This window comes from Urocampus carinirostris, chromosome 12 (genome assembly GCF_059441175.1).
Source record: "Urocampus carinirostris isolate Australia breed hairy pipefish chromosome 12, RoL_Ucar_1.0, whole genome shotgun sequence".
In the NCBI taxonomy this organism is placed as follows: Eukaryota; Metazoa; Chordata; class Actinopteri; order Syngnathiformes; family Syngnathidae; genus Urocampus; species Urocampus carinirostris.
The window spans coordinates 9,392,078-9,419,834 of NC_142360.1; the positions used below are offsets into that span (position 1 = coordinate 9,392,078).

At 40.7% G+C, this 27,757-nt stretch overlaps 2 protein-coding genes across 4 annotated transcripts; both read left to right on the forward strand.

Moving 5' to 3' along the window:
• Nucleotides 1-473: 473 nt before the first annotated feature.
• Nucleotides 474-10,621, forward strand: LOC148354878 (AN1-type zinc finger protein 5). 2 transcript variants are annotated; one of them, XM_088350384.1, is made up of 6 exons: nucleotides 474-628; nucleotides 2,164-2,364; nucleotides 3,405-3,519; nucleotides 5,093-5,226; nucleotides 8,276-8,380; nucleotides 9,774-10,621. In XM_088350384.1, the coding sequence occupies exons 2-6, from the start codon at nucleotides 2,205-2,207 to the stop codon at nucleotides 9,920-9,922; spliced, it is 663 nt and encodes a 220-aa protein (XP_088206510.1). In that variant the 5' UTR covers nucleotides 474-628; nucleotides 2,164-2,204; the 3' UTR covers nucleotides 9,923-10,621. The 2 variants fall into 2 exon arrangements, with proteins under 2 accessions (XP_088206510.1, XP_088206509.1); XM_088350383.1 differs by lacking the exon at nucleotides 474-628 and adding an exon at nucleotides 1,618-1,821.
• Nucleotides 10,622-15,208: 4,587 nt separating this feature from the next.
• On the forward strand, nucleotides 15,209-25,964 carry abhd17ab (abhydrolase domain containing 17A, depalmitoylase b). 2 transcript variants are annotated; one of them, XM_088349742.1, is made up of 5 exons: nucleotides 15,209-15,747; nucleotides 18,180-18,556; nucleotides 21,126-21,320; nucleotides 21,389-21,568; nucleotides 25,491-25,964. In XM_088349742.1, the coding sequence occupies exons 2-5, from the start codon at nucleotides 18,186-18,188 to the stop codon at nucleotides 25,702-25,704; spliced, it is 960 nt and encodes a 319-aa protein (XP_088205868.1). In that variant the 5' UTR covers nucleotides 15,209-15,747; nucleotides 18,180-18,185; the 3' UTR covers nucleotides 25,705-25,964. The 2 variants fall into 2 exon arrangements, with proteins under 2 accessions (XP_088205868.1, XP_088205869.1); XM_088349743.1 differs by having other exon boundaries at nucleotides 18,183-18,556.
• Nucleotides 25,965-27,757: the final 1,793 nt, after the last annotated feature.

The following is a 27,757-nucleotide window of genomic DNA, read 5'->3' on the forward strand; positions in this document are numbered from 1 at the left end:
GAGCGGGATAATTGTCTGTCTCTGTGTGCCTGCGACTGGCTGGCAACCAGTTCAGGGTGTCCCCTGCCCACTGCCCGAAGTAGCGCCCCTACTGAGGATAAGCGGTGCAGATAATGGATGGATGTTGTTGTGCTCTGCACAGCCTTTTGAAACTTTTTGTGATAGAGGGCTATACAAATAAGTATGACTTGACGATTAAGGTTAGAACACTCATGCACTGGGTCAGACTTTGCTTTGAAGTGCTGATTCACAGTGCTTCAATAAAACCGTTTGCTACTCATTGCAAAGTTGACCCTGTTGACTCGTGACCTTTGATTGTTATAGTCCAAATACTTTGTCTAAATGTGCTTTTCAATTAATGCCAATTGCCTTGCCACCTTTACTAATGGTGACGTTTATTTGCAGTGTTATGTGTGTAACGTGAATAAAAATCAGTTCTGGAATTGGATGTTTTTTTTTGGGTAATGCTGGGTGGTTTACTTTTGTGTTGCTGGGGGATGACGTCATGCTGGTTGTTTCCAATGTCGGGAACTCGCGCACTGGCGTAGGAGGCCGCTCGGCGCACAACTTCTGCCGACAAAAATTCCACCCCAAGGTCGTCGACAGCCGCCGGTACCTGAACGCCCAGGTAGCTGCTACACCGTTCGACCCGCACGCGGAGGTCCGAGTCGGAATAGGACGTTTGTTCGCTTTATATTTATCGATGTTGTACGGCCGATTATGTTAGCAAGGATGCTAACGCTCGTCGGCGGTTAGCATTTGGCTTTTGTTAGATTTTCTACTCAAGAAGGATTTAGGAATTTTTCTTTCATTTCCTGTTTTGCCTTTTTCTCAGCGTTAGAACTCCACCGTGTAACATATAATTTTAAAATATGGTTGTTTTTGTTCCGCGAGGCTTGTTTGCTTTGTACTTCGGTTCCCCTCTGTTCGACTATTCTTTCCTGCTTTCCCCTTGACTCAAAAACGCGCATTTAGTCCCTGATTAGGAATTACTTCCATTTTTCATGTTTATCATTCAGAAATACTGTCCTCAAAATGTTGCTTGCGTAAAGTAGTCTTTGTGTCTCTTTTTCAGTGTCCCAAATCGACGCTGTGAACGGTTTTCTCCAACTTATTCCCATTTTCTTAAGGTTTTAATATGACACCGAACATAATGACATTGTAGCCTTTTCGTAAATTATATTAATTGTGGTAGCATTGCTGTTTTGTGTTTATACTCACTTTCTTGGTCGTTAGCAGCTAGCTAACATCGACTATGCTTAAAAGCAACCATGGGTGAGTTGAAATAAGTGCACAAGTTTAAGATTTGGGACAAATCTAGTTATTGTTCTAAAAACTATTACCGATTCTTCATAGACACCCACACCTACCTATCGATTCATTCGTTTTGTGTTGTCTGATTTTTAATGAGGAAAAAACAATCCTCGTGAATAACGTTGACCGAACTCACTCGTCTGGAATTAAATATATTTCCTTATCAAGTTGCAGAATTTATCTTGCAAAGTGTTTTGTAATAAGTGTCCCTCCCACCTTAAATTAAAGTCGACGTACGTATGTATATTAATCCACGGCCTTTAGTGCCTTTTAATCAAAAGGCAGTTACTCTGTCGCAAGGCGACGACGTGATCCCTTCCGCGGGCAGGTTGGAATTTAGTCACCCTTTAAATAAACTCACTGATTAAAAATATAATCAACACGTTGCGTGCCGTTTAACATCACCCGGCAATTTGTTGGTGAAGTGGCCTCATATTTTACTCTATCTTGCTTGGTTCAGGTGTACTCTGCGATATAGTACGGGGGCCGGATGACACAGAAAACGAGGTAAAGTGCGATAGCTGAGGCCGGTTGCAGGTCGCCTTCTGTCTGGGAGCAAAGCACTATACTGTACACATGCGTGCCATGTTTGGGAGGGTGCACACCAATTAGTGGTGCCAACTCGACCCTGGTTTGCAAATCAGCATTGTTCGCCATGTGAATTGTGTCAAGGTGGATTGTTTTCGCTGCATATTCAGAAAAGAACTAACATAAAGGCATTATCAGCCTCGCAAAGTTAACTTGTATGAAGTGGACTTTGGAGTTGTTTGTAATTAACAACTGCAAAGCCCAGTCTGCTTATTCCCCTTGCTTAACGTTGATCACCTCGATTTAACTCTCGCCGCCTAGGAAAATCCTTTCCCACTCCCCCTCACCCTCTCTGTTGGAGCATGGCGCAGGAGACCAATCAGACCCAGGTGCCGATGCTTTGCACCATGGGATGTGGTTTCTACGGTAACCCCCGCAACAACGGCATGTGCTCGGTCTGCTACAAGGAACACCTACAGAGGCAACAGGGAGGGGGAAGATCCAGTCCCCCTGGGGAGAAAGGTAGGATGAAACAAAGAGACGTTTGAGTAAATTCAGTACTGTATCATCAACTTGATTGAGCATTTCGAATATTGCATGTGGAAATATATGGCTAAATGTTAAGCACGTGTCAGTTTAAAGCTGTGGTCTCAAACACATTTTTGCTCAGGGGCCACTGAGTAGAAAAAACATTCTCACGGGCGTCCGAGTAAATTAATGACATAAAATGCGTTCCTTAGTTGTAGGGCTGGGGGGCTTTTTGGTGGCTCACAAAATTGAATTGAATGCCATTATTGTCATTATACAAGAATAACGAAATTTGTGCTCCACCACAAGTGCACGCATAAATAGGAATAAGAATATATGATCAGGGATGTAATATTTTGTTATAACACAATTACTGGTGGGTTTTTCCCTTTATTAAGATTTCATCTCTAGTAGTGTTTATCAACTTTGCATTTGCAAATAAGTAAAACAACAATTCAACTAATTTCCACTAGTTTTATTTAACTGTTTGATTCATGCAGACTGGAAAGTGACAAATATTGGCATACAAAGACTTATTTTAAATAACTTATTACATAATTTCAGTCTTTTTGCTTTTTAGTTTAGTGAAGAAAATGTTAACCTCATTATGGGAACTTCACTGTTAAATATCCATTATATAAAAGAGCTAAAGTGCCTTTGAATTTGAATTTTTCTTTTTAAAGAATCAAGTTTGGTTTTTACTATTAAGAGGTGCTAAATAATGCACAATGTCTCTAAGGTTTTTTCTTTGATAAAAACGTAGCATTAGCTTGATTTGTTTTTCTTTTTGTTCTGTGTTGTCACCATTAAAGCCTCAATTTTGTGTTAAAGCAATTTCACTGGCATAAACAAAACAAAGGCACATCTGTGAAAATAAAAACATAAAAATCGGTCAAGATGTTCATAGTAAATTAATATTGGAGAAAAGTGATCATTTTCCTGTGGCTGAAATTCACAATGTCAGGTGACATTAGCGCAGTAAGCGACACATGCTCAAAAACGTGACGTGAACGTGGGAATTTTCTGTCCACCAGCTGCAACGTCGCCGTCTGGAATGCCGGGACCTGCTGATGTGGCTGCGGAGAGCACAGCGCCTGCCCCCATCCTAGATACTGCAGCGCGGACTTCACCCGATGAGCCAACATCAAGGTGCACTGTCTTTCTTGTACATCATGATCTTGTGCTATTTATGCCGAGATATGACCATCCATAAAATGCACATTTAAAAGTAGGGCTCCAATGTTTGGTCAACGTTGTCAAAAAAAATGGACAATGAATTGCTTAGTCGGCTTTTGTTGCCAGACACTTCCCAACCAAATGAGGCATTTTACATGAGTATAATCTCTGTTGAGAGTCACTCATGCACAATATTTAGCGGTAACATAAAAAAGTGACAGCGGCAACATCTAGTACACATACCAAAACTTCTAGAGTTGGGGAGCATCTTGGCCTGGGTACCGTGAATAACAAGACTCCTTGCAAAGTTTGCAAAGCAGACTTTGGGTATCATGGCATTAGATAGGTGACGCACCCACCTTTCTAAAGCACCTCAGACAGTTGAACAAAACTGAGTCCGACTCTCTGTAAGATTAGAGTAACATTCAAGCCAATACGTTTAATGACATGCAATGTGCATTTTATACTCTTATAAGCACTGTTAAACAGCTTGAGAGTTATGCCAGACTGTGCCCGATAAAGGTATTTGAAATTAAATACATGAAGTTAGAAGAACAGACGTCCGTTGTTAAAACACCAAAAAAACACAGACGTCAGTGTTTGATACAGTTTGTTCAAACTGTTGAGAAACGTTCTTACTGAATATACTAACAAAATACCGTATTTTCCGCTCAAAGGCGCACCTAAAAGCCTTCAATTTTTTCAAAAGCTGACCAGACTGATTGTGATGTTTCTGTGATGATTATATTTTATAGAGCAGCATATTTTGAATCCTACAAATTTAAGCTTTCCAATGATATGTGTCATGACGTATTTCAGTGACTTGTGACATCGTACAGACACCATGTCTTGTACATGTCTGAAGCACGTATTTGCCTTTAAACAGTCTGATGGCAGGCGTCGGGATAGTAAGGGGTTAATTAAGTTTGACTGACCTATCAGACTGTTTTGTTGACATTCCTACTGTAGGGCCTTATAGTCCGGTGCGCCTTAGGTATGGAAAACAAAAGACAAAAGCTAATTTTTTTGGGGGTGCGCCTTTTAATCCGGTGCGCCCGATGGTGCATAAAATACGGTAGACTTTGCGTACGTTTGATTTTCTCTTCTACTGCTGCTCATAAGCCTGTTCTTGTTTTGTGGGAGATGAAAAATGTTGACTTGATTTTAATGTATATTTTAAAAGACACAGCTTGTCATTGGTTTGAAGATAGGGCATTTTTCTTTTATTTTTTTCCTAATCCGCATTTTCATTAAAATGTCTTTTTTTAATTGTACCTATTTTTGTCGTTTATTATCATTTGCCACACAATTAAATCAACTTCATGCTAAATTTCACAAAAAATAGTTATCTGATTATTCCACTAATTGTTTCAATAGTTGGTCACTCGTCAACTATTTAAATAGTCGACTGGTTTCAGCCCTATCTGAAAGTCATCGTAACGATTTTACAATGTTACACATTTGCTTTTGGAAAAGATGCCTGTGTTTTCTAAATCCAAATCAAGCCCTCAACCACAAGATTCTGCCTTATCTTTTGTTTATATAGTATCAGTCCAAGCTCTGCCAGTCCAGTAACTCAACAGATGACGGCCATGACTATCTCGCAAGACTTAGGAACTATCGACTCTGATCGAGTGGAGGCTGATGACGCAGAAGAGGAGGAATTGTCCAGCACCTCAGGTAAGGATACGGTGACCAAATCCAGACTCACCAGGTGTGGGGCAGAGAGTGTGCTTGTGGGGGACAATGTGGAAAGCAAAGAACTCTAATAAAAAACAAATCACATCATTGTAATTTAAATGATTGTCATTTATGACAACACAACCGAAATTGCTAGCTAATAGTTCATGTGAACACCAATTACCTTTAGCTTACAATAAAGACTATGCTATGTTCCTGATGTTACATAGTCACGCACATAATCATTCTTGCTCTTAACTCAAATCCTTTGTAAATCCACATGTAAAGACAACATAAACATGCCTGTATGTTAAGTTCTAGACCAGCCTCCTTAGGACAGCTGAGGTGCCTGCAGACCTTTTCTAAAAATACCTAGACAGTGCTGGGTTATTGTGGTTTTCTAGTAAAAAAAAGGGTTCTGGTTGACTGAGTTTATTAAACGGTACATTGAATAATTAACCTGGTTAAACATAGTTCTAAGATATTTTAGAAAGGCATGTCAAACTGGGTGCTCTTTGCGCTAATTAGTAACTAACAAAACATATTTATCAGCTTGAAAAAGGTTTGAGACCCCTGTAAAATAGGGACTTAAACATCTATCCATGATCTGCACCGCTTATCCTCAGTAGGGTCGCGGGAGTGCTGGAGCCCCTCCCAACTGTCTTCAGGCAATGGGCAGGGGACACCCTCAACTGGTTGCCAACTAGTCGCAGGGCACACAGAGACAGACAACTTACTCACTCATTCACACCTAGGGACAATTCGGACCGGCCAATTACAGTTATAGTGCAATTTAAAAAATTAGGGCATTGTAACAATAGTGCAATGAAAAGTAGTGCAAAAACACAAGCAGCAAAAAATCCAAAATAAATTGCAAGATATATATTTTCACAGTTTTTTGCACTTATTTGGGGTGGTCATGGCCCTGGGGAAAGAAACATAAGTAATGTAGCAATTTCATCAGCAAATACAACATAAATCATTCTAACAGTGCCAGGTCACTGCAACTACTGCATTTCAAATTGTTTTCATATTAGATAGCCGTAGCATAAAACAAAATGTTCAACTCGAAGTATAAATTTATAATTATCAGGAAATTACAATAACAACCTAAAGACAAATGAAATGAAATGATCTGCATTTATATAGCGCCTTTCAGGTCAATGACTTCCCAAAGCGCTTTACATTGTGCTTCACATTTCCCAATAGCGGCCGTGATCTGTGCAGCCATGTAAGGCGCTAACCTGCTTATTGGGGGTATTGGGGTTTCAGTGTCTTACCCAAGGACACTTCGACATGTAACACGGACAAGCCGGGATTCGAACTGGGATCCCTTAATCCTAAAACGATGGCTCTACCTCCTAAGCTACTGCCGCCCCAAGACTGTGTGTGAAGTTCAATAAATGAAACTTTATTTTGAGAATGAGTAAAACATAAACAATTTGATTGTTGTTAACTTCATGGCCTTTTTTGTGCTGCACATTTTTTTGTTATTCTCACATTGTTTGAGGCCTTTGACATCATATTCACCTGCGGTTTTAATACTCTGATATTTCACAAAAAGCTTTATCTGACTCGTTTTTTACAGGCTTCACACACTGTTAACGAGTTTCCCGGACCTTGTTATAACTGCATTTCCTTTTTCTTTGCACTCTTCAGGCACTTCTTACTGTTTTCCCGCCATTTTCATTAACTGATAAATTCCTTTTCAATGTAACAAATCCCTAAAAGGATAGCTGCCACTTGTTTTTTGGTGGGCCTGTCTTTAAACAACGTCGACTCTGCTGCATGTGAGCCCGGCTGTTTGATAGCGTACACCAGCATCTCGCATTTGTGAACACAAGAGAGTCACACCCGCCTACACACACATCCCACCGTGATCTGCCCCCATGCTGGTCTCTAATGTGTGTAGTCTGATCACACAGACATCTGATTAAAAGAACAAATATTTTAAACGTACAGTACGTTTCGAAAATGGTGCCTGTCGATCAGAAATACAGTGCAGTTAAATTGTAGGACACATTAAAATCTTTAAAATGCAGGAAAACACTCAAGAATGTCTGAGTACCGTGAAATTCAAGTAATAATTGATAATGCTGGTTTTTGCTGGACTATAAAGCGCACCTAAACACCCCAAATTGGCCAGGAATTTGAATTTTCTCCTGATAATCTGGTGCACTGTTTAAACACGAAAATAGGGTGGATGCATTTTGGAAATGCATAGTTACAATTCATTATACAACATATAGTAACTGGGGAAGCTTGGTCACCATGGTAACCAGGCAAGTTTCCAGGAGTGGCCCATAAGGTTTGCTGACTCATGCAAAAGGTAACCATAGGCAAAAGGCATGTTAGCAAGTGGATGCTAATTAGTCATGTTAACGGCTATATACTAATGACTATGTGCTAACGAGTCTCACTAATGACTACATCATAACGACTTCATGCTGACGACTCATGCTAGCGGCTACATGCTAACAAAGCATGCTTATTGCAACATCCGTTGCAGCCTGGTCATCCTGGAAGGGGGATTACCTCATGTGCAGTCCCTTCTCAAGGTTTCTTCACTTACCGCATGTTGAGGTTTTTCCTTTGTTGAGTTTTTCCTTGCCCTCGTGTAGGTTTTAGATCAGGGGATGTGATAATAGTCTGTGGTTTGCAATAATCTGTGGTCTTTGCAGCCCTTTGAGAATTCTGGTGATTAAGGGTGTCACAAATAAACATGACTTGACTTGAAATAGGGACATGTGGTCACCTGAAGTACAACTGCATACCAAGATTGCAACATCTTGGCCAACTTGAAAATGTGAGAAATTTCATAATACCACTGAAATGGCTGAAGTAAGAAAGTCATACATTAAAATTGAGTAGAACTCCACTATGGTATCATTTTTCTCACTCCCTCACTTTGATTTTGTACCAATACCCAAAGACTCAGGGAAACTGAGCAAGATGGCGCTTGATAGCTATAAAGTTGCCTTTCATTTGGTTTTTGGGCTCCTGAGACTTTCACAGATAAATGATAATTTGGCTCCCTTTGCCTCAACAGAGCCTGCAGGAGAAGCTGCACAGACATCTGACGGCGAGCAGACTCCTGATAAAAACAAGAAAAAGAACCGCTGCTTCTCTTGCCGGAAGAAAGTTGGCCTTACTGGTAAGACTTGGTTTGCTTTTGCATCTTTTATCTTGTGTTGCCTAGAGATTAGGCTCATGTTATGTCAAATAACTGTTTATTTGTAGAGGTTTATTGTTCTATATACTTTATCAATTATCCGTTATCGGTCAAATCATAATATACTACAAAGCCAAGAGGCCTAGACACTTGCTCTCCCGCATGTTTGTGGGCCATTGGGTAGCTAAGCCTGTCTTAAGCCCCCTTGTGTTCATTTTGTTTTGTGCGCGTATAAGCCAACCCCATGGTTTCAGTACTGTCTTTTATAGTTTGTCTCACATGCAAGTACATAGGGTAGCTAAAGAAGACGCATGTCAAAAGGCTTTAAATTCTACACACTGTCCCTTTAACTCCTTAACATTCCACCGAGCTTTTGATAAACAAATACTTGTCTGTACGATGTCACCAGTCAGTGAAATACATCATATCATTGGAAAGCTTAAACTCCTGGCATTCAAGATAGAATGACCATTTCAAAATATAATTATCACAAAAACATCGTCAGTCTGAAACAAGATACCCGAAAACTATATAAGGTCAGCGTAACTCACTAATTACGTCCACTGGTCGTCATCGAATTCATTGAATGTCCGCAAAAATGGCTTTGTTACATTCAAGACAATCCAGAGAATGTAAGCGTGTAAAATATTTACTCCAAAACACATGAGAATGCAGAGCATTTCTGCTTTGTTGGACGTTCCTAGTTGTAATCCTTTTGTGTCGCTCCAAAACTCCCCTATAAAAATAAAGACTTGTGAAGTTATTTCCAATTTGGTCGTTAGCCTCTGACCTTTTGATTGACACCACACTCAGCCAATAGCAGGCTTTTTTCACGGGCCACAGCCCGCATTAGCCTCTAAGAGCCTCGTCAATAAAAGGGAGATTGCCTCCTGTAGTTCCGAAAATCTTCAGCTAATAGCAAACGGTTCGAAAGATGATTGACACATTGGGTAGCCTATGATATTCCTGACATAATTTTCTAACATTTTTCTTTAAATCAATAGCTGAAATTAAACCTCAAAGCAAATTTTCATTTTTACGCACCATGATGATGCACAAGTAATTACAATCATTGATTTTACTTCTGGAAAGAGAAGTCAAACATTTACAACTCTTTCGCAATGTCTAAAGTATTGGCCAAAGTAAAATACACCATTGCAAAAGTTTTTGTGTTATAACCTGGTAGTCTCCAAATGTTTTTTCAGACTATTTATTGTTTGCAGAGGATTTTACTATGCTCACTAAAATAAAAAAGTGTAAATTGCTGTTTTTGGTACTCAGATATATATTTTTTTTAAAATGTAAAAAAGCCCATGAACTCGAGAACTTCCAAATGTCTCATTCTGTGGTCTTGCATCCTTTCACTGGGCCGCAGGTTTCGACTGCCGCTGCGGCAACCTGTTTTGTGCCATCCATCGCTACTCAGACAAACATGACTGTCCCTACGATTACCGGAGCGCCGCCGCCGCCCGCATCCGCAAGGAGAATCCCATCGTGGTGGCCGAGAAAATCCAGAAATTATGAAGACTCCGGGACGACCATGACGCAAACACGCCTCTTTACAACTGGCTACAACGGTGACACCCGATATCACGGCTTCATTCGTTCTTGGTGATTTTAACCCAAGGGAGGGCGGTCGCAGCCACTGTCCAGACATTTTCCCTTACTAGCATCCCCACTAGTGACTGTTTCCTGTATGATTGTGTTTGTATGCAAGGATGCACGCATGAGAGAAGAGCTGTTGGGGCTCGGACACGCTGCGTGGAGGGAAGGCGCAGACATTTTCATCTTTTTGGGGAGCGTGATTCTTTTTTTTTTTTTTTTTTTTTTGTGTTTGTTTTGTTTTTTCTCACCCAAACCCTGTGAAGACAGAAGAACGGATCATGAGGTTTTTTTCCCCTCCAACTGGGAGAGCGACTACCTTTTTAAGGGCTTCGGGTTGGAATATTCTGCAAGTAAAAATGATGTCAACTTCTGTAAAATTGTTTTTATTTTTTAATCTTTAATCCCACCAGCCCAACTTTCATTAGCAACCCCTTGGACTTTCAGCATTTTCCAGCAGTGTCTCTCTCTTTGATATTATTGGATGCATGAACAGTTTTCAGGTGGGGCAGAAAGGGGATAATGTGACTTATACGAATGATTGAAAATGTTTCTTTTTTCCTATTTTAATGAGCGTATGACTTCAGAAAATCTATATTAATATATTGTAGTTAGCTTGTGTGATTGCATTCTATTTATTTTTTACCGATTGGTGTGTCCGCTGGAGGAGAAGGCAGCATATGTTGGCAAATCGCGTGAAGGTTTGCATTTTTCAAATTAATTCCATTTTGATCATACAGATTAAATGCCCTAGTACTAAAGGAGGTGAGGGGGATAGGTACACAAATTGTCAGAGGTCTGTTGAGAACGTATATGCAAGACTAAATGCCAACTTTAAGCCTCTTTCACAGAAATCTTCTGCAGATGTAGTTACAAAAGAAGACTTGGGTTTGCTTGCTAAATGAGTTAAAAATATATAAGATTGTGCAGTGCTTTGTTTTGCAATCTGTATGAAAAGGGAAAAACTTGAGCGTTTTTCAAAATGAAAGGATGTAGTGCACATCGCAGAAAATTTGAGACATTTTATTGTTTCCAACTTGAAATTGTAAATATAAAAAAGTAAGGTATTCATTCATCCATTTAGTTATCTTTTGCTCTTCTAAAATCCTCATTAGGTGGCCATTGCTTTGAGTTCCTAGACTGCTTTTGTTTTATGTTAAGATATAAGAATCCCATATTCTTATTTGTATATGAGCTCTCGTGTGGTTTCAACGCGTGACGGTAAATAATCTGCCTGTCAAATATAATTAATCAGTTCTTTTTTTTAAATAAAAAAAGAAAACTCAGATGTATATTACAAATGGAAGTGTGAAAGTGGCTAAAGAGGCATTTGGTGGTGCATTTGTTCAGCAACTGGGGTCATTTTTTAGCAAATACTGGATTTTAAAGGCACTGTCCTTGATATCTGATGGCCTTTTACATATTGTGAGCAACTGCATGAAGCTCTGAAAGCACCAGCAGCCCACTGACATGTGCTGAATGAAAACTGACCTTGGCTTGCAAAAAACAACCAAACTTCATGTAAACTAGCGATAGTAGGTGCTTAGGTGGAATTTCAGAATCTAAAACTGCGTTACATCATTGGTCAACTAAATGAACTGTGTCAATACATATTTACTTTTCACAATGAGATGAAAAGCAAATATCACTATGGGTAATTATTTCAAATGCATTATGTGACTTGTCGGTTTGTTCCAAGTCACTTATCGCTACCAGGCCTGTTAGCTTGTAAGCTAGTCTCAAGCAAAAGCAAGTTTATGCAGGCTGAATGTAAAGAAAAATGTCAACGCATTTTCAGTTCTTCTGAAGATTACACACCACAGTCTTTTAGGCCAAAGTTCTTTGGGAAATAGTGTCTGTGCTTGTATAACCCTGTAGGTACCTGGCTGCTCCTTGAAAGACCCCCAAAAAATCCAAAATTGCACATGTGCTGCCTAACATGCATGCTCGTCACGAGCTTCACAGTGGTAGCACAATGCATAGGTGCAAATCGAAGGCCCAATTTTAAAGGTATTTCCCCTGTGATGGTAAATAAAACGCATTTGCTTTGAAGTAAAAGGCACAGGTGCAAAAGGAATAATGCATTTAAGTACTTTGTGTAATTAACCTACCGCTCTTGTACAGTATAAGGTTGATCTGCAGGACTCATGTTTTCATGACTACATTTCCTCCATCCCATCTTCAATTGTAGCATAGCATTGTTCAAGAAGGAAAGATTTTGAGTTTTTCGGCAATAACAATAGAGGGACCATTTTGATATGCTGTTAGAGGTAGGTAGGCCAGGCCTTTTTATTCAGACGTTTTACAAAATATGAGGTCATTCTGATATCTTTGGGGCCCCTTTCAAAATAAGTCACTATATATTTCGACTAGGGTGGGTGTTTTTGCCTCTTGTTCCCTCCTAATCATAGTTGATTGAATGTAAATTTATACCTGAAGCATAAGTCATTATATTAATTGTTTGGACGGGAAATGGAATGCCTAAACTGAGTGACTGTTAGCTTAATAATCAATTTACTTTGTGTTTTAGGTTTTTTCAATTTCTGTCTTTAACATGCATCGTCGTCGCTATCATACAGCTAGCGACAGAACGTTAGAACTGAGGTATTACTAACGGACATGAACGCAAACCTTACAAAGTTCCAGACCGATATTTCTTGTCCCTTTTCGGCACTCTAGCAAGAGGGCGTTCCTCTCTCCCAGAAATACCACCAGATAATCTTCATTTTGTTTTTATTTCTTTTTCAGATTTAGGATTGTTTGACATGTCCAAGTACAAAAAAAAACAATAAAATCACAAAGTTTATTTTAAATTTGACTCGTCTTTGTTTAACCTTGTAAATTTTTACAGGTTTCTCACATGGTTTTGTTTTAAGTGTTTTTGGCACCATAAATGTGTTTTGTGTTCCTCCAAAAAGGATAAAAACAAGTATTCAGTATATAAATATACAAAGTTATTCACTATGTCTGTCTGCACCTAATTTACGTTGATTGAAATTACCGTACATCAATTCTAAAGTTCTGTTGTATTTGTTGAAAATGCTTAATTGGAATGGGTTGTTTTTCTAATTTACATTTACATCAGTTAAATGTACAGTGAAGAAAATTATTTGAACACCCTGCTATTTTCCCATTTCTCCCAGAAATCATGGAGGGGTCTGATATTGTAATCGTTGGTGCATGTCCACTGTGTAAGGGATAAACTTCTGACCCTGAAAGTGTCAAGAACAGGAACAGGACCCAAATGCGTGAGCCCATCATAGCTATCTTCAGGCAGTGGGCAGGGGAGACCCTGAATTGGTTGTCAACCAGTCGCAGGGTAGACAGACAACTCACTCGCTCATTCTCACCTAGGGACAATTTGGACTGGCCATTTAAACTGACATGTATGTTTTTTCGAATGTGGGAGGAAATCAGAGTGCCCGGAGGGAACCCACACAAGCCCGGGGAGAACATGCAAATGCCACACAGGGAGGTTTGATCTCATGACCTCAGAACTGTGTCGCGGACGCGCTAAAGAAGTAGAATGTTTTTGAGATGAAGTGTTTGAAGACTGTTAGGAGTGACAAGATTGGATAGACTGAGAAATGAGATGAGAGACAGAACTGGAGTAGTCGTGGAACTGAGCAAGCGTGTTGATAAGAGAGTACTCGGTTAGTTTGGACACATGGAGAGGATGGATGAGGAGCAAAAGAGGATCTACAGAGCAGAAGTCAATGGAAGGAGACCAAGAGGAAGGCCGTGATTGACGTGGATGGATGGTGTTATGAGTGAACTGCAGGAAAGAGGTCTAAATATAATGGAAGCCAGAGCTCTTGTTGGTGATAGAAAGGAGTGGAGAGGTGTTGTGAAAGGATAGTGGGATTGTGGACGCGTTCTTAAGGATGGGCTGGGCACCGGTATGATGCGGCAGGGGTAAACCAGTGAAAGCTGTCGGGCCCTGCTGTTGAACAAAAGAGTGTGTTGTGTCACCCTGACCCGAGTGACATGGCCGCTTTCTGGTGTCCCGTTACATCTGGAGGGACGAAAGCATGACCAACTTGGGTGCCGAGATGCCTAACTTGTTTGGGTGTTTGGGCAATTGGGTTGACCATGGTCCAAAAGATTTGGTGTGGTTTTTTTTTGTTATCTATTTCCCTTTTATTTTCTTTGTTATTGTATGTATGTGTCTTGCTGTCGGTCACCCCTCTTGAGGGATATGACCAAGGTAGATAGATAGAATAAATTAATTTATGTTTTACGTTTTTTTTTTTAACTTTACCTCAGATAAATACAGTGAAGTGACATCTGAGCCCTTTACTGTTACACGTGGTGTTCTGCAGGGTTCAGTACTTGGCCCCCTTCTTTTCCGCATTTGCATGCTTCCATTAGGTGATAATATTCGCAAGTATATCAGTTTCCATTGCTACCCAGATGACACTCAAATATATCTTCCAATAGAGGAATCTGCCACACTAAACTGTGAAAATTTGGAAGCCTGCCTCACTGAGATAAAAGAATAGACTTGTTGCGCCTCAACCCTGAAAAGAGCGAAAGTTACTTATTGGTCCATCTTATGCCATAGCTTGTTCTCAAAAACTGCTCTGAATATTGACAAATGTAACATCACCCAGAGTGACTCAGTCAAAAATGTAAATGTAACATTTGACCCCAATCAGTCCTTCCAAACACATGTTAAGAATATTCCTAGAACAGCTTTTCTCCATCTTCGCAACATTGCTAAAATTCGCCCTATGCTGTCCCAGTCTGATGCGGAGATTATAATTCATGTGTTGGTTACCTCCCGTCTCCATTACTTTAATGTACTACTCTCCGGTCTCCCGGAGTCCAACATCATTGATACCAGATGCCTCTCTTGAAATAAGATATGAAATGATGAAAAAAGGCATTGTTTCGTGAAACTTTCCATTTTCAGTTATGGGGAAAATCAGGACTGAACTTGGTAAATGGTCTGCATTTATAAGTTGCTTTTCAAAGTCAATGAAGACTTTCCAAAGCGCTCTACAATGTGCTCCACACTTAGCCATTCACACACTCTAACATCTGTGTTATTTGATCTAAAATTGCTTATAAACATTTAAATTGTTAAAGTATTTGTTAATATTTATTATATGTGGTACGATTTAATGATTTATTTATGTATTTATCCATTAGGTGTTCCATTAAATGCTCTGTGAACCTGGTTTACGTCACATCCGTTAATGGTCATTTCCGGATGCGGCCAACCCGGTGAACCACAACACAGCACGAAGGAAACGCAGCATGGATTAAAAACCCGAATCCGGAGACACCATTTGACACTGTTGTGGACAGCAATGATAGGCTTCGGAACTTACAAACTTGTTTCATTTTTCATCTCTTATATTAAACCTTTGTTTAGTGTGTCGTAAAACGGCAAACCCTCAATCTATAATATTTAGCTCCGAGTCCAGTTAGCATTAGCTGGCACGAGGACAACATCTCAGCATTAGCCGGGCTCTATTGTGACGTCACAGGAACGCGGGATCGAATACATTAAGCTGTTTTTTTCACATTCTTGCTTTTTGATTGTCCATGTCCCTGCAACATGGATCAGATCACTAGGACTTAAGTCCCAAGTAATGTGGTGAAAACCGTCATCTTGTACAGGAAGAAGTGCTTCCTTCGTCCTGCTCATCGGTGCCGCTGCAAGCAGTCCAGGAAGGAGACGCCTTTGTCTCTGCACAATATTGAAGAATTAGCTCTTGCTTAGAGATTCTACTGAACAGGTCGGCCGACATTTTTACCATTTGTTTTTGTGCAAGGCATCAATCACCAAAATATTACATGCTGCTAATAATAGTCATCCAAGGCGATTTCACCTTGTGTTGGAGGCGACTTTTTCCAGCCCAATTGTACCTTATTTTAAAGCTGCTAAATTGGATGATTATCGGGGTTTACTTGGTGCATGAAATAATATTGCAAATGTATCAATATAGCAAAATCTCACTCCCTAACTCAAATATCACATTTGAATTTGAACCATTTTCATCCTGTTGTTAAAAAAAGGATAAACTAACGCAAAACCAACTATTTTTTTTATAATTTGCCAGTTTATAGGATTGATCAGATGATTGGTAAATGTAATTTATTTCTACCATATATCGGATTTTTTTATTTTTAATCGTTGGTGGCCATTTCCCAGAGTACCATATTAATCCAGTTTCCTTTTACATTGACAACTGTCAAAAGTAACCAAATACAGTGTTGGCATTAGCAGTGTCTAATATTCATGACAAAAAGTTACCGGGCACCAGGGCAGACAACTCTGAAAAGTTGCCTATCCAGCCATAATGTTGCCTGCCCCATTTTTCAAAACTTGAAACACAATAAGACGACTAACGGCAAAAAAAAAAACCCGTTGTTTCAAAGTATTAAGGATTGACGATCAGAATATATAACAGAACACCACTTTTAATTTAAGTTTATTGTAAATCTACTTATAACAATTATTGCATGTATATAACATCGCTGTTTTCCATTTGCCATCAGTATGTACCTGTTTTACTCATCTTCATGCAATGTTTGCGTTGCGTCGTCTGGTTTATGTTTTGTAGCGTCATACATTTTGTTAGCTTCTTTTGAATATTTCGTCCGGGGCTGAGGTTTTGGCTTGATACCTAACCATTTCTCCATTTTTTTCTTGTTTTCTCTGTGCGTCTACATTGAAAAATGATATGCAAATGCAAGACCATTTAACGCTCGGGAAAGTCCGGAAGCACGAAGTTATTCGATGCAGGCTTCTGATTGGCTGCCGAGTATGCAAATTGCCAAATGAACCGAAATTCCGAATTTTCCAAAGCGGAAGAAGATTTCAAAATAGGAATAAAGCAAACGTTTTATTTGATCTGAAAAAAAAAATTGAAAAAAAACTTTCTTGAAAAAGTTGACGGCTACCCGGGCAGAGACGGTCTGTAAGGTGTATGCCCGACCTAAAAGATGCACGCCCCGGGCGTCTGGGCAGACATTCTTTCAGACACAGGCATTAGACTTGGTGACTTCTCGATACTGGCCTGTTTAGTACATGAAGGTGTCAAAGGTAATATTTAAAAGTCTTTGTTTCGGTTTGAAAACATCTCCAAATGCTTCCCATATTTGCCTATCAGTATAATAAAAGTTTATACAAGTATTATAAGTTACCATATTTCCCATACTATAAGGTGCATTGAATTAAAAGGTACACCTTCAACAAAAAGTATTTTTTTGAGTATCTTCATTTACCGGTACTGTATGAGGTGCACTAGACTATACAGTACTGTAAAACCTAGGTTTGCACTGAAAAACGAATTTAGAATTTATTCGATAGAACATAAAGTTCCATCAAGAAATATAATTTGAACACCAAGATAGATTGACATTTTTTCTCTCTGTTTATCCAAATACAGGGATAAACAGAGAGAATATATTCAAAACCAACAATTGAAAAACCATAAAGAAAGAAAATGGGATGAATGGGGGGAAAAGGTGGGTCAAGTAATGTTTATTTGTATAGCCCTTAATCACAGGATGTCTCCAAGGGCTGCACAGACCACAGATTATTGCTACCCACAGACTATTATTACACCATCCCCTGATCTGAAACCTACATGAGGGCAAGGAAAAACTCAAAAACCTCAACACGAGGAAAATGAAGAAACCTTGAGAAAGGACCGCACACAGAAGTGATCCCCTTTCCAGGATGACCAGGCTGCAATGGATGGTGCAATAAAAAATAATAATCAGATATTGTCAACATACAATTATAGGTGATTCATTTTCTATAGAATAGAAGTGTGTTTTAAGATTAGGTTTTCTAGAGAGTTTAAACAATTTTCACAATAAATCATTTAGGAAACTAAACTTATAGAATATTATATGTAAGCAGATTGGAAAGCGTTGGCGATACGAAAGTAGAATAAAAAAACGTTACCTCATGGAGTAGTGTTTCACTGTAATTGAACATTTTATTAACCCGATTTTATGTTCTAAGATGTGCCAGATTGTAAGGCGCCTTTGAAGACTTTTTTTTGTTTTTGTAGCTGTGCTTATTGTCTAAAAATATGGTACACTTTTTAAAGCAGATATTGGTACCACTTGATCATATAAAAACCTTTAAATGATCAAAATTTGTATTGCTTTAAAAAGTTTGGGATGTGCCCGTAAACATTGTTGTTACCCGCAGTAGAGGATGAACGGTCTCTCGGTCAGCGAGTTGTGCGGCCTTTTCTGCTGCCCACCATGCCCCAGCCGCATCGCCGCCAAGCTCGCTTTCCTGCCGCCTGAGCCCACCTACGCCTTTGTCTCCGACCCGGAAGCCAGCCCGGACTCCCAAAGCTCGGACGGGGCCACATGCTTGCGCGCCCGCGGGTCTAGCGCCGCAGCCGTCACTGGTAGCGCCACGCTGCCCTCGTCGGAGACTGGATGGAGACTGCACCTGACGGAACGCGCTGAGTTCCAATATACACAGCGGGAGCTCGACACGGTGGAGGTGACGATGGCGCAGTCCAGCAGAGGGAACAAAATCGGCTGCATGTACATCCGATGTGTTCCTAACTCCAGGTGAATCTCATTAAGGCACTACTTCCCTCTTTTAAGCGTAGATTTTACACAATCACAATTTAGGAGCTAGGCAAAAAAAAAAAGCACAACTTGATTTTTAAATGCTGTATTTTCCAGTCTTTTAAGGCGCACGAGATTGTAAGGCTCTCTTTCAAATTGCTGGCAAGTTTTAGTCCTCATAGTCTGTAAAACACAAGTAGCTGGTCAAACCCAGCGGGCGGGCCTTCCCAATCCTGTTTTGCAAGGTCCAGGGTCCCACAGGTTTTGAAATGTTTCCAAAACATGAACTAACAATATGACATCTGGTTTGACCAATACAATCAATCTATTAATTTCATTGTAATTCTGCACAGCACGGCACAGTGGTTAGCGCGTGTGCGGCGCAGTTCTGAGGCCATGAGATCAAACCTGTGTGGAGTTTGCATGTTCTCCCTGTGCTTGCGTGGGTTTCCTCCAGGCACTCCGGTTTCCTCCCACATTCCAAAAACATGCATGTCAGGTTAATTGGCCGGTCCAAATTTTCCGCAGTGTGAGTGATAGAGCGAATTGTCTGTCTCTGTGTGCCCTGCGATTGGTTGGCAACCAGTTCAGGGTGTTCCCTGTACATTGCCTGAAGACAGCTGGGATGGGCTCCAGCACCCCAGCGACCCTACTGAGGATAAGCGGTGCAGATAATGGATGTATGTAATTCTGCATTTCCAATTTCACTTTCCAAATTTTCCTCTTCACAAAAGCTTGATTTGTTCCAGAATCATGTTCATAGTTTGACTTCCTTGTGTAACGAGCACATTTTCCCAATATGAAATAATTAAAAACCAATCAACCCAATCCCGACCCCCTCCCAAAAGCATTCACACGAACCCTAGATGGATATGAAACATATCTTCCTGGTCACTAAAACACATTCAAATAGAAATTAAACATAAAAATAAAGTAATTAGATAAATAAGATGATATAAATGAAATAAAATGTGAGTTGTTTTATGAAGGAGTGGCGCAATACAGGTGTGTGTGTGTGTGTCGTGCACAGGTGCGCAAGTAGGGGAGGGGGTTGCGGAGGAATGACTGTGCAAGACTTAATAAAATGTAACGGAAGCACTCACTGAACACATAAAATTAAAGTTACTGGTAAACACAAACATTTATACAGCATTCTGTTTTTTCTTTTAATGAAGCAAAGCGCTGCAAAAACTCTTCCGTAATTCTGTAACCTTCATTCATTGCTTCCTCATGTCAAGTCATGTTTATTTGTGACACTCATAATCACAGCGATTCTCAAAGGGCTGCACAGACCACAGATTATTGCAAACCACACACTATGATTACACCATTCCCTGATCTAAAACCTACATGAGGGCAAGGAAAACATCAAAAACCTCAACAAGAGGAAAATAAAGAAACCTTGAAGGGACCCCCTTCCAGGATGACCAGGCCGCAACGGATGTTGCAAAAACAATTACTACACCGATATTGTCAACATGAAAACTAGGTCATTTATAGGCCTTAGTATATAAGTGTCTTTTAAGCCTAGATTTACACAGTTCCACTGAGGTGTCAGATCGAATCTCACTTGGCAGAACCTTAAAATCACATCTTAAGATAACAGGGAGCCAATGCAGGTTTGCTAAAATCGGGGTAGTGTGATCAAACTTTCTTGTCTTAGTTAAAATCCTCGCTGCAGCATTATGTATCAGCTGCAGCCTCTTGATCTTTGACTTCGGGAGACCGGAGAGTACTACATTACAGTAATCAGACAGGAGGTAACAAACTCATGAATTCTAATCTCCGCATCGAACTGGAACAGCATAGACGGCATGCCTAACCAAAGTCAGAAAAGCAGTCGCCTCGAATTCCTCAAAAGAGCCATTGCCAGCCTCCAGATTGACGTACTAATGTTATGGTAACAGCCTTCCACTTCAGCGTGCTTTTTATGCTCTCTCTCAATCACAAGCACGCATGCTTGATTGACAAACTAATATTATGACAAGCACCTGAACCTTTAAACAAGTTAACTACACTTTTTTTGCTATCTTTTAATCACGCGCGCTTTTATATCATAGACTTTTTATAATCTCTATATTATCAACGCTTTCTATTCACAGATATGTGGGGACTCAGAAGTTAGGAGACCTGCTGTTGTTTAAGCCGCTCTAGTTATTTTTCCCGCTTCACTGTATCTCCCCCTTGTCGCTTATCCAATCAGAAGGCGCAGGATCGGTAGCGTTAGAGACAGAAGGGAGGGTGAGAGAGGCTCAGCTGTATCTGAGCCTAAGTAATTGGCACGTCGAAAAAGTAAAGATACCGATATTCATCAAATTTCATGATATCGTGCCGATAATCGATTGAGCTGTTGTGTACACGCGCTCAGAATAGAATAGAATAGAATAGAATATACCTTTATTGTCATTGTTACAAAATGGGTTAACATATTGTGACAACGAAATTGGGCATGACACTCCAGTTTTACATTCACAGTGAGGTATGAGCCAAGAAGATAAAGATAAATGATTCCAACTATATTTTTTAGCTTGTTTATTGGTTATATGTGTTTGTTCCGCCTTGCCCCCAGATTCACAGTGCTGTTCTCTCACGGCAACGCGGTGGACCTTGGCCAAATGAGCAGCTTCTACATCGGACTTGGAACTCGCATCAACTGCAACATCTTCTCCTACGATTACTCGGGCTACGGCGTCAGCGGCGGAAAGCCAAGCGAGAAGGACTTATATGCTGACATCGACGCCGCGTGGAACACTCTCCGCACTCGGTAGTTGACAAGCGCCGCTCCTCGTATTTGTTTCTGCCGAAGTCGATCGAGTCCGTCTCCCTTGTCAGGTACGGCGTGAACCCTGAAAGCGTGATCTTGTACGGGCAAAGCATCGGCACCGTCCCCACGGTGGACTTGGCGTCTCGCTATGAGTGCGCCGCCGTGGTGCTGCATTCGCCGCTCACTTCGGGCATGAGGGTGGCATTCCCCGACACCAAAAAGACGTACTGTTTCGACGCCTTTCCCAAGTGAGTTTTGGCCCCCCGGTGGCCCTTTTTGGGAGAAATTACTGGATTTTATGTAGCCTGAGCGATAGGACGAAAATTCTTATTAGGGATAGGGTTTTTCAGGGACAATTCAGATATCAATAATTAGTGTTAAGAGAGGGCCGACAACTGATATCTGGAGCAGATATTCATTTGCTGTAAAAGCTCAAAAATGGATCTAAAAGATGTAAATTAAAAAATAAATAAAATGAATCTACAGAATTTTTACAATTGCACTACACGAAAAATAAGCTCTTACTTCTCTCCCATAAATTATTGCGAAAACAAAGTACCGTCATCTTCTATGTGAAAGATTTGCTTCTAATTCTAAGCAGAACATTCATTTCATATTCTGTGCTGAGAACTGCTAGATCAGGGGTGGGCAAACCTTTTGACACACAGGCAGCATCTGGTTCTAAAAATGCAACACGGTGCCTTCTTTCATAAACAACTTATTTATACAAGCCTCTTAAATTCCACCAATGGGGACCACGCTTGCAAAACAAACAAATCACAATCAAATAAAGTTTAAGCTTCTAATTGCCGTCATGATCTTTTTTGTCACCTCTCCGATCTTGCCTGTCCACTTTGCATTTTTCATTTTCTTTTGTCTGCGCTCATTGGTAATGAACAGGCTTGAATGTCAACTTGAAACATATTGAAACTGAAAGAGAAGCTTTGATGGCACTGTCCAATCCCTGAGCAGAGGTCTCACTGTACCCTATTTTCCGCACTATAAGGTGCACTTAAAATCCTTAATTTTTTTACAAAAGCTGACCATGCGCTTTATGAAACGGTCCACCATATGCATGGATCAATATTGAGTCGCAACGGGTCTCGCAGCCGCTCACTCGATTTAAAAAAAAAAAGGTTCCCCGAAGAAGAAACAGTGCTTTGTGCATGCTGAGATATATACACTAGTGTTTCATTTTCTAACCATCCATCCATTCATTATCTGCACTGCTTATCCTCAGAAGGTGGTGCTGGAGCCCATCCCAGCTATCTTCGGGCAGTGGGCAGGGGACACCCTGAACTGGTTGCCAGCCAGTTGCAGGGGACACAGACAATTCGCTCGCTCATTCACACCTAGGGACAATTTGGACCGGCCAATTAACCTGACATGCATGTTTTTGGAATGTGGGAGGAAACCCACGCAAGCACGGGGAGAACATTAAAACTCCGCAGAGGAAGGCTGGTAGCTGGATTTGATCCCATTACCTTAGAAATGTGCCGCAGATGCACTAACCACTCATCTACTATGCTAACCAAATGATCATTTGAGTCGGTCACTTGGCTAAAGTTATTCGAAGGCAAGGAGGCCGGTCCTTTTTAGCATTTTCAGGCTCGTATAGTCTAAAGTGGGGAAAAATAAAGCCTCCAATTGGCCAAAAAGCCCACATTAAACCCCCACATTTGCATATTACCCTATTTTTACTACAGTGTGTATTTTCCATAGCACTATTTAAATACTCTATAGCAAAACGTTATATTGGGTATTTTTGTATTCTATATTTTTTATTTTATTATTTTATTTTTCAACACAAGGATACTGCTGGAAGTGTGAATTTCCCTACAGGGATGAATAAAGTATCCATCTATCTAGAGAAAATAATTTTATGAGGCTAAACGGGCAGCTAGCAACAAGCATTTTCCATTTGATTAAGTAAATATTTTTTACGATTGGAATTACCACACTCAAATGTAAGGAGACCATGACTGTGTATTATCATGCGATAGCAGCAAGATGACGTCTTTAATGAGCTATATTTTTCGGATATCTCTTTTCGGACCGATCGTGATGTTTCTCTGATGAATATATTTTCAAATGGTCATCATATCATGAATCCCAAGAGTTTAAGCTTTCCAATGATGTGATGCATTTCAGTGACTGGTGACATCGTACAGACACCCTGTCCTTACGTGTCTGAGACGGGTATTTGCCTCGTTACGTTCCAGGGGTAATCCAGTTTGACTGACCGATCTTGACTACCTGGCAGGGGAGATACCATGATCATGAACTGTGATCGCTCCTTGGCTCGCTGCTTGGCTCTGTGGCTAGGACCTTGACTCAGCCTCTTGGCTGAGAGCAAGTGTCTCGGCCCCTTGGCTTTGTAGCGTATTATGATTTGACCGATAATGGATAATTGATAAAGAATATAGAACAATAAACCTTCCAAAATCCCCTATCTTGACTGTTTTGTTGACGTTCCTACGGTAGCGCTTTATATTCCAGTGCGCCTTATGTATGGAAAGTATATGACAGAATACTATTTTTGGGGGGTGCGCCTTATATTTCGGTGTGCCTTGTAGTGCAGAAAATAAGGTAGTTCTGTTCACCAATCCTGCAGCTGGGAGTGGGTGGGGTACTTCCAAAATTGGCTATGCTGGTTTGAATGTACCATCTTTTGGGGAAATGTGGACATTAGGCAAAAGGGGAAAATATTAGTCTGTAGTACTTTTTTAACATTGTTTTTACTATTTTTGTTTGGCGGGCCAGACCCAAAAGGCTAATGGCCCATGTCTGTTCTATTCCTACGTTAAAAATCAGAATTCAATCATGTAAACTATCTACGCTACAAAATGTCTGCAAACGAAACTAACTTAGTACTACACTTTTGGTTATTTTAGCTGCATCGTTACTTAAAACGCAAACTATGTGACTCATACTCACTCTTAGACAGGGGTCTCCAACGTGGTGCCCATGGGCACCATGGTGTGCCCTCCTGATGACAGCTGAGGTGCCCGCAGACCAGTTCTGAAGTAGCTCAACTGCTCGGTCATTGAGGTTTTTTTGTGAAATTTATTTTTTTCATCGGTTGCTTGTGTCTATTTTACCCTATTTTAATCATTAACCTCGTAATAACAGTAATGACATAGGGAGTAGATAGATAGATAGATACTTTATTCATCCCCGTAGGGAAATTCACACTTCCAGCAGTCTACCCCGTTGTCTATTAACAGATGAACATGATGCCCTAGGGGTGCTTGTAGCGGAGCGGATGACGTCACGCCAGTCCAAAAGTTCAACATTCCTGCGGCAGATGGAAAACTTTTCTTTGTGAAAATCCAGGGATACACCACCTCGTGTTAGCAAGTCCGCCTCCTCTCCGATTCCCCCCGGCTTTCGTGTCTCTGTTTAGCGGCTTTGAAGCCGGATTGCTCCGGGTGGCTACACGTTAGCGTCCGGAATGCTAAACGTGAGCCACGTTTCCGCAAAACACAGCAACTGCTCTCCCTGTGCGCTTCGATGTTTTCCACCCGTACTCGATGATCTTATTTGGTCGTGAGTTCACATTTACCATGATTACGGATGTACCGAAGACTTATAACGCCGCTAGCCGCTTCGCTAGCTCAGGCTCTTCTTCCACGATAGGCCCCTTCATCACGCCGGCACGAGAATTCTTCAGGGCAAGGAGTTGAAATTCCTTGAACACACGCATTTATTGTGCGCTAAAACCCATGTCCATAGGATAGAAGTAATCCATAGTGTAGTTGTCAAAACGGGAAGAAAAAACACCGAAGATAGGAGCATACAATAAAACAATTGGGCAGCTGCTGGAAAAGGCAGCGCCGCTTTGATCTAACTTTGAGTAACATGATAGTTTGTTATTATAGAAATTCAAATAGAAAACTTGCTCCATGGACAAACAAAATGTATTCAAGTATTGATATTTATGATATCTAGCTAAAGTTTTACCTTATTTGACAATTATTGGGGTAAATTGTGGCCTCCTTTCTAGCTAGCTAGCTTCTATTTTGTTGTTTTATCCGTTACCTTTCTAGCAAACTCTCAAGCTAGCTTTTTGGCCATTTAGCAAGCCTTCTAGCTAAGGTCGGAGACCCCTGCTCTAAGATGACGTGTTTTCATTTTTTCTCTCTAAAAATCCAAAACGTGTTCCCGCAGCATCGAGAAAGTGTCCAAGATCACGTCCCCCGTGCTGGTCATCCACGGCACCGAGGACGAAGTGATCGACTTCTCGCACGGCCTGACGCTTTTCGAGCTTTGTCCCAAAGCGGTGGAGCCCTTGTGGGTGGAGGGGGCGGGGCATAACGACATCGAACTCTATTCGCAGTACTTGGAGCGCCTGCGACGTTTCATCGGACAGGAGATCGCCTGAGGCCCCGCCCCTCTGACGGAGTTTGCTCTTTCGCCTCGACCGTGAAGTGATTGCCCGTGAAGGAGCTGCTGCTGACCACTGCTCACACTCACGCTAGGCCCCGCCTTTTTTTATGCACGCGTCCACGACACAACTTTAAGTTGCTTCATTCTTTTGTGGAATACTGGTCAATCAAGGTAGCGCTCCACACTTAGTTTTTTTTCAAACGGGGGTTTTTATCAAATAAAAATGACTGCTTTTCTTCAGTCAAATGAAGACTGTTCCTGCTCAGGTGATCCTGTTTTTTTGAAGACATCGAAGGCAGATCATTACTGGCGATTTTTTTTTTTTTTTTTTTTTTTTTTTTTTTTTTTTTTTTTTTTTGAGGTGTGCTCGTCTACTGCTTCCCTACCTTTTAATGAACCAACGCTTTCAAATTTCACGAAGGTAAATCGTAAATTTGGTCCCAAATGTCTTTTTGTTTTTACTTGCGAACGGCAGGTGAATTCTGCCACTGTTCCCTGTGGTTGGGAATCTCCAGTCTACCTCAAAGGCCCCCCTTCCCATTCAAGTTTGGACTCTTTTGGGGTCTGCCTACCGTCAGACCAAAATTGTTTTAAGTCTTGGGAATCGAAACGCCGAATGGGAACGAGAAGCCGTTTCCGGCGTTTCGTGGGGCTTTTTGATCCACGTGAAGTCCGCCAGAACTTCTTATGTGCTGCTCGATCTGTTCTCAATCGGTGCTATCTACTCTTGATGTCTGACGTTATCTTCTTGAACGGACCCACCCACTCACTCGCTTTACTAACAAATGATTTGGTGTGGCTCTTGAATTTAAATCTAGTGTGTCGGCTTTCTAACAATGAAGGAAGAATGTGAAATAAATTTTCAAACAAACTTTCGGCTATTTTCATATGTTGCAATGACACAGAAGGGGAAACATTCACTTTAAAGAGGCAGTCTGCTTGATTTGACCTCTTGATGTTGCTGTATTGTGTAGAGCAGGGGTCTCCAACCTTTTCGAGCTGAGAGCTACTTTTTGGTAATAGCGCAAATAGCACCCACTTGCTCTCTCGCATTTTTAAAAATATGTTATTACTATGTTATAACCAGGTTAATTATTGGAAGTAGTGTTAAATAGGCTCTTAACAGCCAAACAAACATTTCAGTCGCTCCCCTACTTACGAGCATTAGACTTACGCAAAACGGTAGCTACAAATTTTTTTTTCGGGATGTCGAAAAATACCCGGACATTGCTGTTAGATTTTGTATTGCGTGCACTTTTTTTTCCAAGCACAGGACTTACTGTAGTGCTTCTTCCCTCCGCTACCGGCGTGTGGTGGCGCTGTGAGAGAGAGGTCACCCAGCATCCACAGCGAAGAAGAAATCCAGCTTCTACTTCCTAGTTTGTGTGTAATAATAACGCTAAGAACGTTGGTGTTTTTATTGTTTAATATCTCGTGCATCCATTCAATATGGTTGGTGTAAAGTGCAATGGAGAGACGAGCTGTTTCTCTTTAAACAAAAGTGGAATAAGAAAGCCTGATGCGGTTGAGAAAATGGTCAGAACGCTTTTTTACTACAGTAGAGGACCTCTTTAAGCGCATCTTCCAAAAGTAAGTTAAACTATTCATCTTTATAGAGCATATTTTGCTAAATGTTTATTTTGTAGTCCAAATTAATAAAAAGGGTACTTATACATGCCTGAAACATACAAAATATAGCACTAAGGCAACGTACGAACAAATTCAACTTACTAACGATCGTCCGGAACATAACTCGTTTGTAGGTTGGGCAGCGCCTATTACTAGAATAGAAAATCATAATGACCCAGCACTAGTGAGTCATTTTTGTAACTAGCCCACGGGCACCAAAAAAAACGAAAACAAGAAATTGCAAGGAAGAATACAAACCACGGGACTCACAGAGACCAAAACACCCTTTAAATTCTTTTTTCCCAGCATTTTTGAGTTTTTTGGGTACCCGTAGAAGCAAGATGGCAGGTCATTATGGCAGCGTCTTTTAGCCCAATGTTGTCAAATGAATGCTAATTTCTCAACCTAAAAAGTGTTAT